At 41.2% G+C, this 12,767-nt stretch overlaps 1 protein-coding gene and 1 long non-coding RNA gene across 7 annotated transcripts in view; one reads left to right on the top strand and one right to left on the bottom strand.

The window, feature by feature from the left end:
• ZNF608 (zinc finger protein 608) overlaps positions 1-2,641 on the bottom strand; it is a 118,119-nt gene extending 115,478 nt beyond the window's left edge. For 2 of the 6 annotated variants that reach the window (XM_078451490.1, XM_078451482.1), the window contains exon 1: positions 11-610. Coding sequence is in view for 1 of the 6 variants with exons in the window: in XM_078451498.1 (XP_078307624.1) it covers positions 2,370-2,411 (42 nt within the window). In the remaining 5 variants the exon portion in view is untranslated. Of the gene's footprint in view, positions 1-10; positions 612-2,369 lie in introns of those variants that run through there. The other 4 variants (XM_078451475.1, XM_078451498.1, XM_078451488.1 and 1 more) reach the window with 4 other exon arrangements.
• On the top strand, positions 313-4,314 carry LOC132681612 (uncharacterized). Its single transcript, XR_009611143.2, has 3 exons — positions 313-426; positions 1,047-1,093; positions 3,968-4,314. It is a non-coding gene; the product is annotated as an uncharacterized LOC132681612 (long non-coding RNA).
• The last annotated feature ends 8,453 nt before the right edge of the window (positions 4,315-12,767 follow it).

The following is a 12,767-nucleotide window of genomic DNA, read 5'->3' as shown; positions in this document are numbered from 1 at the left end:
CATTGCTTACCTTTAATCCTTTATCATTTTTTAATTAGGCCAGCAAATCAAAATGCCTTTCCCACTCCACTCGGCAAACAAGCCTGTGCCTCATTTTACTTAAACACCAAATGATCAAGAAGGAAGAAACCAAATAACACATCTCAGCCAGAATAATCACTCGATAACATTATTCCACCTCCCCACCCCCCTTTTGGCAAACGGATCAGGAGTCCTTTTCTCCTTAAAAAAATGTGTCACTGTACAGCTGGAAGATAATGTTTCACATTCACAACAGAAGCACCAAAGGTTTTTTTTCCTCTTAACAAGCATCGAGAATAATAGTTTTTTATAGATATATATAAAAAAAAGAGAGAGCTTAGAGAAAAAAGTTTTCCCAACTTCTCATTCCGCCTTCAGTTCCAGACTTCAGAGTCACCGTGATCAGTAAGTAATGATCCCATGTAGCAAACCTACAGGCGTCCGCTAGTAACAAGACAGAATGTGCTAACATCGGGATAAATTAGTGAAAGGGAAGAAAGAATAAGAAGAAACGACTGAAAATCTGGGCTGGATTCCGCCTGTTAGTCGGGAAGTGGCATTTTTCCGCCCGTCCTGACAGATTTGATTTCTTGAACTAACTTAAGAGGAAAGGAGGGGGAAGAAGAGGGGGAGGGGAGGAGGGGGCGAAGAGGGAGGAGGGGGGAGGGGCAGGAGGAGGAAGAAAGGGTAGGATGAGAACCCCAGCCGAAGGAGAAAAAGAAAGGTGTGGAGGGGGAGGGGAGCAGATGATTCAATGAGCTGATAAACCAGTTAGAACAGCATTCGCTCGGGGCGGGGGGCGGGGGGCGGTGGGGTGAGGAAAATAACGGCGTTTAAAATTGGTTCAGTCTTCGAAACCCAAAGGATGTGATGTTTTCCTGTTTTATGTTGTTTTAAGAAAAAGGAACCCAGTTCCTAGTATAGTCCCCGGGGGGGGGGGGGGGGGGGGAATCCGCCGTCGCTCAAGCCAATCACTCATGTGGTAATTCGATAATTAGAGTAAAAAAAAAAAATTTTTTTTTTAGGCGACCTTTTTCCGGACAGTTTTTCCCATTGATAGTCGCAGCAAACGGTGCGTCTCCCTTTTATTTATTTTTCTCTCCTCCTCCTCTCTCACCCACCCCCCTCCTGTGTTTAGTCAGATGGCCCCGGAGCTTGGCTTAGTATTTTTAATTAGCTGGCGTTTGGAAGCTAAAAGCAGTAATGAATTGTTGATGGATTGGAAGTGGAGAGTCGCTTTGCTGGAAATGTCGGGGCTGGGAGAGGGGGATGGGCGAGTTAGCAACAACCAACCATCTAAAAGGAGCGATTTTGTTACAGTGCAAGCCTTTCACATCACGTGAGGATCAAGGGCTCAATTGGTTGTCGTGAGAACAAAAATGGTGACAAGCGTATCAAGAAAATACTGATCTGGTCTTTAAAAAAAAGCTGAAGGTCTCTCCCCTCCCCCTGCACACACTCCCCACCCCCCGCCGCCGCCTCCCCGCGCCCCCACCCCCCTGCAGTGGGCGCAGCTACAAGTTATGAATGTGAAACATTTCTCGCAGATCTAGGCTCTCGGAAGTTCGAAGGAGTGAAATGTAATGAGCACAAGAGCAAAGCAGATGTTTTAAAGAAACACCTTATAAACCTCTCCTCAACTTATCTCCAATTTGTCGGCTTTCCCGAGGGGCCAGGGATGGGGACGCCTAGCAGAGGAGGGAGGGCACCTCCAAGCTACTTGGGTTTTAGGGACCCCCTCACGTCTTAAACAAAGAAAAATATTTTGCTAGCTCGCGAGCCAGGTCATGTAATAAACACACCATTGTTACTCTATTTGTGGGTTTGTTTGGGTTGGGTGGGGCGCTTTTTTTTCCCCCTTAATGGTGTTTTTGCTGCTTGCTTTTTTAAGGAGGTGGAAAATGGTAATTATAACCATTACATGTAATGGGTGACTATTCCCTTGTTTAATATTAAATTATTGGGAACTAGGATGTGGCAAGAGATAGAAATCGGCTTGTTCTGCCCTTGCCCCCATTTTCCTGGCTCGGTTTGGAAGAGGGTCTTGCCCAGCTAGGACAGGAGAGGGAGGGGGCGAGGTGAGCTAGGGAATAGACACTGCAGATCAGGATATGTAACTGTGTCACTTTTATTCTCCTTGGGTTACAGCCCAAAAGGTAATTTACTCTAAGTTACCCCGAGTGCCCAGTCAAGCTTAATTTGTGTGAAGAAGTTACAAATGCTTCACCCTCCACTGAATAAAATTCACCCTTCTTGGGTTGTTGTTCTCAATGCAAAAGCCAAACCCTGTAACTAGTTCCTCATTTCAATGCATAAAACTCGCACATTCCCCACGCAACCGTACTTACGGTCTGTATTGGATCGAGTTGACCTTTTCCTTCTAACTGCATTGAATGTGTTTGGTTGCAGCCGCTTTATTTTGGAAATTATAATCTCTTCAACAAATTTATTATTAAAGAAGATGGACCATCAAATGTCACAGACCGTCCTGTGTATTTTTTGTAAAAGCAAAAATTAACATTAAAAAAAAAAGAAAACAAAAATCCCCCTGGTGCACACACACAACAAGCTTGTTCTGCAACACTGAAATCAGGACTGAAACACAACACACACACAGGGGGAGTGGAGCAAAAGGAGCTCTCAGCCTCTATACCTGAAAGGGACTTTTCTTTGTTCCCATTGCCCTTTCGCATCGGGCCAATCAGAGAGCAGCTTTTATGAAACTGGGCTCTCTCATTGGCTAGCTGCTTTCTCTTGGCTACTGTAGGGGGTTGAGATATACACACGTATAAAACACACACTGAGAGCGGGTGGGGGTGCGGTGGGGGGTGGTTGTGGAGACAAAGCGTTTTATTTTCCAACCAGATTGGGGATGGGGAACCTCCTGCAGTAAGAAGAAAAAAAAAATGGTGCGCCCGTTTCAATTACTACATCATTCACATAAAACACTTATTTATTAAAACAAATCTCAAACAGGCTGCGAGGAAAGGATGTCGGTAAATACAAGTTTGATTGTGTTATCTTGGGGGAAATAATGTATGTGATCGCTCGGTGGCAGAGGGAAGCCAAATGAGCCACTAGCGCGTAGCGAGGAGAAGAGGGAGGCTGGCTGTGTGGAAATGACTGCGAGCGTTTTGCTGGCTTCCCTTCCTTGTTGCAAGGACTCAGCAGCGCGAACTCCCAAGAATGATTTTCTGTATTGCAGCTTCTGGCTTTCAACCCTCCCCCACCACTTTGCCCTTCTTCCAATTTTTTTTTTTTTTCCCCGTGTCTCTCTTTTTACTCGCTGATTAAATAAGAAAAATCGATCTGGGGGTAAAGGCGGCGGTGGGGAAACAAGTAACCCTTTTGTTTCCAGTCTTCTGTTGTACAAGCACTTAAGTGTGAACGCTGGCAACCATTTAACCGCCACTACGTGAACACTTCTTCCCTGGAATTTGTAACAAATCTTTATCACCTGGTTCTAGGCGGCTCCAAAAAAATTAAAAAATAAAATAAGATCCCAGCCAACCATATTAACACCTCGGGCCAGCCTCGTTTTTTACCAAATCGATTTGTGGGAGATAAATATACTAAAAAGATTAACCCGTTAAACAGTCCCAGTATGCATTTTTAAACGGAAACATTGTCAGAGTTCCCCTTCCCCCAGATCTTTAACCCTATCTTGGGGAAAGGGGGGGGGGGTGTGTATCAAAGTCCTCTGACCGCTAGCCAGCTCAATCCACCAAGAAATAGAGAAATATTTTACAATCTATTATAGGACGAATGCCAACAACCAAGTTAATGGGACTCTGAGGTCACAGGATAAGAGAGGTTATATAAAATAACAAGTGTAGTATTGTACTGTAACAGCTAATATACTTAAATTAATGTATATATATATATATTAAGCCTTTAAAGCACTTTTATTTTTTAATTTTTCACTGTTATTTGCCATTACTTTTAGGAGCTACAATGTGGAAACCTTAAAGTCAAAGATGTACTCTGAATTTCACTGAAAGCATCATGATCCCAAGCATTAAAGATCCAACACTACTGTAATTTCCACATGACAATTACAATTTGAGGATGTGTCTTCAGAGTCAAATGGACATATAAAGTGGATTACTGGTAGCAAAAGACAGCTCATGATGTAAACACTCAGGGATGACTTTGCGGGTCAATAAAAATATTTATGTCACATGTTTTAAGTAATGTCTATTGACTCATGTTTGAGCTTCCAATATATTTAGTTCTTTTTAAAAATGGCAATGGGGGGGCGCCTGCGTGGCTCAGTCGGTTAAGCGACCGACTTCAGCTCAGGTCATGATCTCACAGTCCATGAGTTCGAGCCCCGCGTCGGGCTCTGTGCTGATAGCTCAGAGCCTGGAGCCTGTTTCAGATTCTGTGTCTCCCTCTCTGTCTGACCCTCCCTCGTTCGTGCTCTGTCTCTCTCTGTCTCAAAAATAAATAAACATTAAAATAAATAAATAAATAAATAAATAAATAAATAAAATAAAAATGGCAATGTGTTGTTTCACTACCCACGATGAACTCAACTTGATGCTGCAAATAGTAATAAACAGCACTTTGCTGAGGTATATAAACTAGAGGAATGTAATCTAGACTAGTCCTTAGATCTCCCTAAAGTGATCTATATTCAAATCAACGCGATACATTAACAAATAAAATGGGGCAAATTAGCCACCTGATATCCACTTACCCTCCATTTTAGCTCTGATGTTTGTTTCTATTTTTGAATATACAGATTTACAAATTCTTTTAATGTTCAATTGATAGTAATAGCACCATATGGTGATTTTTTTTTTTTTTTTTTAACTTTTCTTCTTTTGGAGGAGAGGTTCCTCAAACGTCCAGATCACTCCTGGGCACTTCCAGTGTCCCTGGAGTATGTACTCCATTTCAGCCATTGGAAGACCATGGCTACCCACCTCCCCAATGTTATATCAGCTTAGAAAAATCAACAGCTAGCTCTTACAACAACTGGACTTCAAAAAGCACAGAAAATAAGACCTGAATTTGTGAAGCTGGAAAGGGTAGAAGCAGCCCTCTAACACTGCCTTGGTAAAAAGCAAATCCCTGAGTCTGGGGCATGGATTCAGGATAACGAAAACCAAAGCTCAGGCTTCCTAATACTCAAATAATCTGATCTAACCCTAACATTACCACCTAACCTTGAATCTAAGCTTTTTTGTTCAGTAAACCCTAATAGTCAAAGGTAGGGGCTTATGCCAAACTCATTCACGGATTTAACTCAAACCCTTTTCCTGCCATCCCAACAACTCCACACTCCATTTGCACCCCACCCCCCATCTCCTGCCCTCCCCATTCTTCTCGAAGATTTGAATAAGCCAGAGTTGTTATGCTGGCTTTGCGTGTGTTTGTTTTGTTTTGTTTGACAAAGGGGGCAATCAAGAGACATCAGAGGGCTATCAGCTAATTGATGAGTGAAACGAAGATAATTAACTAGCAGCTTTAGAAAGTCAGAGCTGCTCCCCTCACAAAAATCGGGACGCTCTCAGATTTTAGAGAAGAAAGTTTTAGCTCTGTCTCTTATCAAGATAACAGGACCACGCCAGTCTCCATATTAATATCCACATGCACATCCTTGGTGATGCCGGCACACTATTGCATGACACGAGCACTTTGTCATTTTAGTGCCCGTCTCCCCAGAGATGTGGTAGTGGGGAGGAGCCAGCTGGAATTGGAGTCTAGAAGGAATGGAGGGGTGGAAGCCGCTTGAGGAATAGTGGGTAAAGGGGGCAGTTAAAGAGTGTTCTCCAATCACCATCACCAAGAGCCCTGCCCCCCAGGATATTCTGCACCAATCACAAGGTGCAGAAGCTTCCGGCCTAGGACTTTCCCCACTATTTACGAGCAAAAGAGCCCAATGCCAAGAAGGCCAGGGCCTTCGAGCAGTTAACACAGAAAAACACAACAGTAGATGTGTCTCCGGTTCCTATTTCCTCTGAATTATGGTGTAGGAGGGATCAGAAAAAAAATTCTTCAGCTTTTATTAGGATGGGAGTGTATACCTGGTCCTAGCTTTTCTAAAAAATCTCTGTCAACATGGACACGTCCTCGCTCAGGACCAAGTGGGAAAAGTGGAAAGCAAAGCTATCAAGAATAAAACCGACCTGGAAATGGGCTTGGTGTATGGGAAAAGGAACTCAATTTAGACATAATGAGAAACTTTGTGGCTGCCCAAGAAGATTGTGGAGAAAGATTCTTATCTGTGTGGGGTTGTTTATGAACAGACCGGCCTCAAGGTAGTGGGCAGGTGACCTGCCCTGGTTTCCAGGGAATGTAGAGTTGGTGATTTACACGTCCACACAAACACTAGAAGGTCTTCACTCTTTTCACCTACTGGTAACATTCTAGCCTCCCACTTGCACAAGGTCTTCTAGAGAAAACTGTTCCTCTGCCTTTTCACACCTGCTGACTAAGTCCACTTTGAGTTTCCGGGGAGCATTTTTAACGCTATCCCTCCCTAGACAACTATCACCAAAAAGAGATGAGCAGTGTTCTTGGTTAAACATGTGGCATGTTTGCAATGTCCTGAAATATCGCCAGACCGAAATAAAGTGACAAGAAGCAGGTGTCCGGTGGAAAGAGAGGACCAGTACACAGAAACATTTCAGGCCCTTCCCTGGGGGGCAGAAGGCAGGGTGAGGTAGGGTGGGATCCATAAAGGAAACACACTGATGGTATTCACCCTTCCCGGGAAGACTTGGGGATATTCAGATAACACGTTTTGTGACTACGGACATTTACACACATTGTGTAACACAGCTGTGTTAACGTCTCAGGTCATTTCTATGCACCATTCACCTTCCATTTAATCTCCTGAGAGTCTAACAAAAGGGACCCTCCATTGAGGGGAAGGAGATTAATGGCTATCTTCACACATTTTCATACCCCAGTTTTGTTTCAACAAATTGAAACGATATAAAGCACGATTCCCATGCTCTGATTTAAGACTACGATGAAGTTTAATAGCAAAGAAATACAAAGCTAAAGAAGATGCTTCCCCCTCTATGTGTGTGTCTTTCCCCATCTCTTCTCCCAATCCTCAAACTTGCAAGAAAAAAAGAAAACACAGCAAATCGTGTCCCTTTCAGGCCCTGCAGTGCTAGAGAAACTGGCAAATATCGCAAAACAGTGCATTCTTCTACAGGAAAACATTTGTATACGGCTCACATTGAGAGAACCGCAATGTAGGTCAGTGTTAAGTGTCTGAAATGGAACCTCTGCTTGGAGCAGGCCCTTGCAGCGTCGTGCCCGCTACTATATCTGAACGGGTGCCCAAGCAAGGTCTGCGGATCAGTTAACAAAGTAAGGCAATTTACATCGCATGTAATGAAACCATTTCTGGAAAAGGATTTTTCTTTTAGGCCAGTGGAGACTGGGTACATAAAGAAGATCAAAACACAAGCTACAGTTTTTTAAAACTACTTATTGGAGATTGCTGTTGCTGGTTTTATTACAATATGTATTTTACAGATTTAGGTAATAGCCCTGATTTTTCAAATCGACCTCTGTTTAGACACGTTTCACTTTGGGCTGTTTCTTGTCTGCAAAATTACAGTCATTTGCACGTTATTACAGTGAGTAGGAGACAGATTGTATTTAGCGTTGGGTGGGGGAAGGGTTATTATGGGAAGTGTTCTGCTACGGTCAGCACATAATTTCAGCCTGAAGAAAATTGCTTCTGAATGGCTGGTCTGTTAGCTAGCCAAGGAATGGTCACTGGGAGAGACTGAAAAAATACTTCTGCTTAATCTGCATTATAGAATTACTCTCATTTCCAGAAAGATGGGCTGTGGAAAGAATGATCGTTAAAGGCAACGTGAAAACTTGTAGGTGAAATGTTGTCACAGCTCTCTTTGAATCTAAAACAATTCCAACCAAAGATGATGCCACCAAGAAGGAAAGGGCCTGAAGGGAGCCCATACAGCCATTATGTTCCACTCCATCTTTCTCCCTTGCTTTGCTTTCTCAGCTCCCCCTCTTGCGATTTACAAAAATCTCTAGAACCTTAATGACAGTGGGTTTTTAACATACGTGTCAAATTGTGTAAGAGTAATACAAAATTCATGGGCAAGTATATCTCTAGCTCTCACACATACATGACTGCAAGAAAAAAAAATTCCCAATACAGCCTCTTCTTGGAAACAGGAACAGAATCCCCTTAATTGTGAAAGTATTTCATGTACTTTTGGCGCTAGAATTTCAGAATTTCTCGGCACTTTACAAACTACATTCCATTTGTGCAGATTTCAGAGAGCTGCCAGATGAATCAAGCAATGACGCTTATCAGAAACAGTCACCCCTGTCGAATTTTAATTTAAATCAAACCCTTACGCATCTGCTAAAAAAGTCTCAATATCTTGGTTAGAAGAAAAAAAAAAAAATCAGGCGACCAAAGTTCATTTAAAAAAATAAATAAATAAATAAAAGAGTACCATTATATTCCGCTCCTTTGGCTGCGGAGTATTACTTTTGTTGTGAACAACTGTGCCTCTTTTGTTTTCAAAACAAGCTTTCCTAAAGGATGAATCACTACAAACTTGTGGAGACTAGGCAATGCACGACAGAAAGCCAGAAAGTGATCGTGCTATTTCCTGCAGTATCCTCTCCACCCATCCTCTCGGCTCAGCGAGCCTCCAGCCCACCAGCCAATCATCATTATGGAAATGTGCTTCTCAGCCTCCTGATTGGCTGACTCCTGGGCCAGTATGTTCAGGTTTCTACAGCTCCGAGTACCATTCTTCTGCACGCCAGCCTGCTCTGTGGACCCTCTCCTTCCAAAAATATTTTAACCACTTATTCTTTGCCTTGCTTTTTTTCCCCTTTCTTTTTTTTTCCCCTTCTGTCGTCTTCTTCTTCTTCTTCTTCTTCTTCTTCTTCTCTTTCTTCTCCTTCTTCTCCTTCTTCTCCTCCTTCTCCTCCTTCTTCTCCTTCTCCTCCTCCTCCTCCTTCTTCTTCTGCTTCTTCTTCTTCTTCTCCTTCTTCTCCTTCTTCTCCTCCTTCTCCTCCTCCTTCTTCTTCTTCTTCTTCTTCTTCTTCTTCTTCTTCTTCTTCTTAAGATTCTTCAAATTATCCAGGGAATCACCTTTTATTATTATTATTTTCAACACCTTTAAAATGCAATGATCATACTGAGGAACTGCTAGGAATAGAAGTTAAGGTATGAGGACCTTTATTCTAACCACATTTTAATGTTTTCTGCTTCTTTGTATTCTTACGGTGCTTCCTTGGATTTTAGAGGAATCCCACAAAACTTCAATGAACACGTTTGTTCTACCATATTCTTTAATTTTTATATTCTTAACATTATCGGTCCTGACTAGACTTTTCCCTCAGATCTGTACAATCTGAAATATTTAATTAAAACAAACTTTTTTTTTAAATGCTTATTTAGTTTTGAGAGAGGGAGAGAGAGAGAAAGAGCAGGAAAGGGCAGAAAGAGAGAGAGAGAGACAGAGGATCCAAAGCAGGCACTGCACTGTCAGCATGGAGTGAGATGTGTGGCTCATACTCATGAACCCTGAGATAATGACCTAAGCCAAAATCAAGAGTCAGGTGCTTAACCGACTGACCCACCCAAGCACCCCTGAGTTAAAACACTTTTACTTTAATGCTGAAATGTTTTTCATCTGTTTAAATGTTTTATTTAAATGTTTTAAATGTTTTATTTAATTTTGAGAGAGAAAAAGAGAGAGAATGCAAGGGGGGGAGGGGCAAAAGAGAGGGACATAGGATCCAAAGTGGACTCTGTGTCGAGAGCAGAGAACCTTACGCAAGAATGGAACTCACAAACCATGAGATCATGACCTCGGCCTGAGTCGGCTGCTCAATGAACTGATCCACCCAGATAGGCGCCCCACCCCATTTTTAGGAGCAAAGGAGACAATGTATGTTTGTTCATAGTTAAGACATTGCACATTTATCTATACTTTTCAAGTGTTTAAAAATTTTTCATTCTCAGGGGCGCCTGGGTGGCTTGGTCGGTTAAGCGTCCCACTTCGGCTCAGGTCATGATCTCATGGTCCGTGAGTTCGAGCCCCGCGTCGGGCTCTGTGCTGACAGCTCAGAGCCTGGAGCCTGTTTCAGCTTCTGTGTCTCCCTCTCTCTGACCCTCCCCCGTTCATGCTCTGTCTCTCTCTGTCTCAAAAATAAATAAACATTAAAAAAAAAAAAAATTAAAAAAAAATTTTTCATTCTTATCCCCAAAGACCCCCAAGTATCTTAAAGATGCACAACTCTTTGAAACTGAAAAGAGGTTTGTAATTAAAAAAAAAAAAAAGAAGAAGAATGAACATATATATGACTCAAGCATGTTCCAGAAACTCTTCTTAATTGTTCATATATATTAATTTAATCTTCATAGCAGTCCCATGAGATAAGTATTATTAGCATCAGATAAGGAGACTGAGATGCAGGAAAGATAAGTAATTTTTTCATGTATCACAGCTAAATCTTGGTGGAGCCATGATTTAATGTAGAAAGCTACCCTGAATCTGGCCACTTAGATACTGTATTAGACAGCCACCAGAACATGGCTCCAGACAGCTATTCTACCCATTTTCTTGAGCACAGAGACATTAGCAGGTGGCTGATGACGTCTCTTCCCAAAAGAATAATCAATGGAACTGCTTTTCAGTCAAAGAAAAGCCTTTTTTTTTTAATAAATAAAAAACGTTGAAAAAAAAAAATTTAATTTTATTTTTTTTTAACGTTTATTTATTTTTGAGACAGAGAGAGACAGAGCATGAACGGGGGAGGGGCAGAGAGAGAGGGAGACACAGAATCGGAAGCAGGCTCCAGGCTCTGAGCCGTCAGCCCAGACTCGAACTCACGGACCGCGAGATCTTGACCTGGCTGAAGTCGGACGCTTAACCGACTGCGCCACCCAGGCGCCCCCAAAAAAAGCCATTTTGATCATTTTCCACCAGAGATCAATAATATGCCAAAGCAGCAGACACGGCACTTAAGGACTCAGCTTTTTTTTTTTTTTTTTTTTTTTTAAGTTTATTCATTTATTTTGCGAGAGAGGGAGAGAGTGCGAGTGGGGAAAGGGCAGAAAGAGAGGAAAGAATCCCAAGCCGCACTGTCAGCACAGAACCCTACACCGGGGCTCAATCTCACAAACCTTGAGATCAGGATGCTGTATGCCTGAACCATTTAGACACCCCAGAACTCAGGATTTTTTTTTTAAAAATCAGTTTCTTGTTATTACTCAATTGAAAATTTTTAAACATCAGAAAACATTACCATAATGAGTGGCAGAGTGAGGTTAAGAAATGACATAAGACTGGTTATTACTGAAACTGCTAGTACCTATACTGGGATCATAGTATTATTCTTCATGTAATATACACATATATTTGGGCATCTCTATATTAAAAATCAAAAGGAGTTAAAGCTACATCTGGGAGAAAGAAGGAGCTATTCGGAGACAGTTTATCCCTTGCCTTTGGAACATTTTTTGTCATTAATCCAAGATTCATCCAAGATTGTAAAATGGTCTCAAATGACACTGCTGTGTATACAAACAAACAGCAGATTATACTCGCTTCCTACCATTTGTTTACTCAGGTTTTTGTTTATTTGTTGGCTGGTTTTAGGTCAAATTCACCTGGTAGGCCATATATGGTGAAGATCTGTAATGTTCTGTTTATGCATGCACTCAGGAGACTCAGTTGAACACTTTATAACTTTCTTAAACTATATTTCAATCAATAAGGAAAAAAAATCAATCCCATATAGAAATATATTCAGTAGAAATTAAGGAATGAAGATGCACTATTTCATTGCAGGCATATTACATATTGGAAGAAAGGGAGAATATGGTAATTTAGATTTCTTCAGTGCTTTCCGTCTTATTCAAAGAAGTAGAATTGTAAAAATGAAGCCAATGGTTTGGTCGTAGCAACGTATAGTGAAAGACACTAAATAATATAAGCAACACTGAACAGAATTAGACTAACTGAAGAGAAAAAAATGTTGAATCTTTTCACAAAAAAGACTATGACGTTGAGATTAAAAAGAGCATTGAAGAAGTTGAAATCATGGTAACAGTTACTATTCTTAACAAATAGGGTATAATTTTGTGAAATAATGAGATTATAACACAAGGAGTGCTGATAAAACTCTTACAGAAGAAAATGGATAAATCATTACATGTAATGAGATTTAACCATCACTGCAAGAGAAATGATATGTAATTAGAGAAAGAAATAGAATATAAAAAGAAAGCAATGTTTCTAACCATGGTTCCGCATTACTAAAAGGCTAGTGATAAAAAAGAAAATACCCTGGGTCTATTAATAAATTATGGACACAATCATCATTCATTATAATAACAATAGTCCTCTCAAATCCAAACTTGTGTCCTATCAACCTTTCATTTTATTTAACAAACACCTGTATAGCCCCTTTATTTCACTCTGTGAAAGGCACTATGCTAAGCATTTTACAAATATAAACTCATTTCTTGTGATTCAGTTTGAGACATTCATTCAACAAATCTCTATCGTGTTCCCCAGGTTCACAGAAGATACAAAAAGGAGTAAGACATCATCTCTGCTCTCACGATGCTTCAGATTTCATAGCTGAGTTAAGACACTTGCCAAAAAGGATTTATGATAACAAGGACAAAATGTATCCCTTTGGGGAAGAAGAAAAGCTAACTTTATCTAAGGAATCGGTGTAAGAGCTTGGGAAGAAGTAAGCTAAATCTT

Source organism: Panthera onca, chromosome A1 (assembly GCF_046562875.1).
Source record: "Panthera onca isolate mPanOnc1 chromosome A1, mPanOnc1 haplotype 2, whole genome shotgun sequence".
Classification (NCBI taxonomy): Eukaryota; Metazoa; Chordata; class Mammalia; order Carnivora; family Felidae; genus Panthera; species Panthera onca.
The sequence above is the reverse complement of the archived record's forward strand: the minus strand, read 5'-3'. Positions and strand labels throughout refer to the sequence as shown.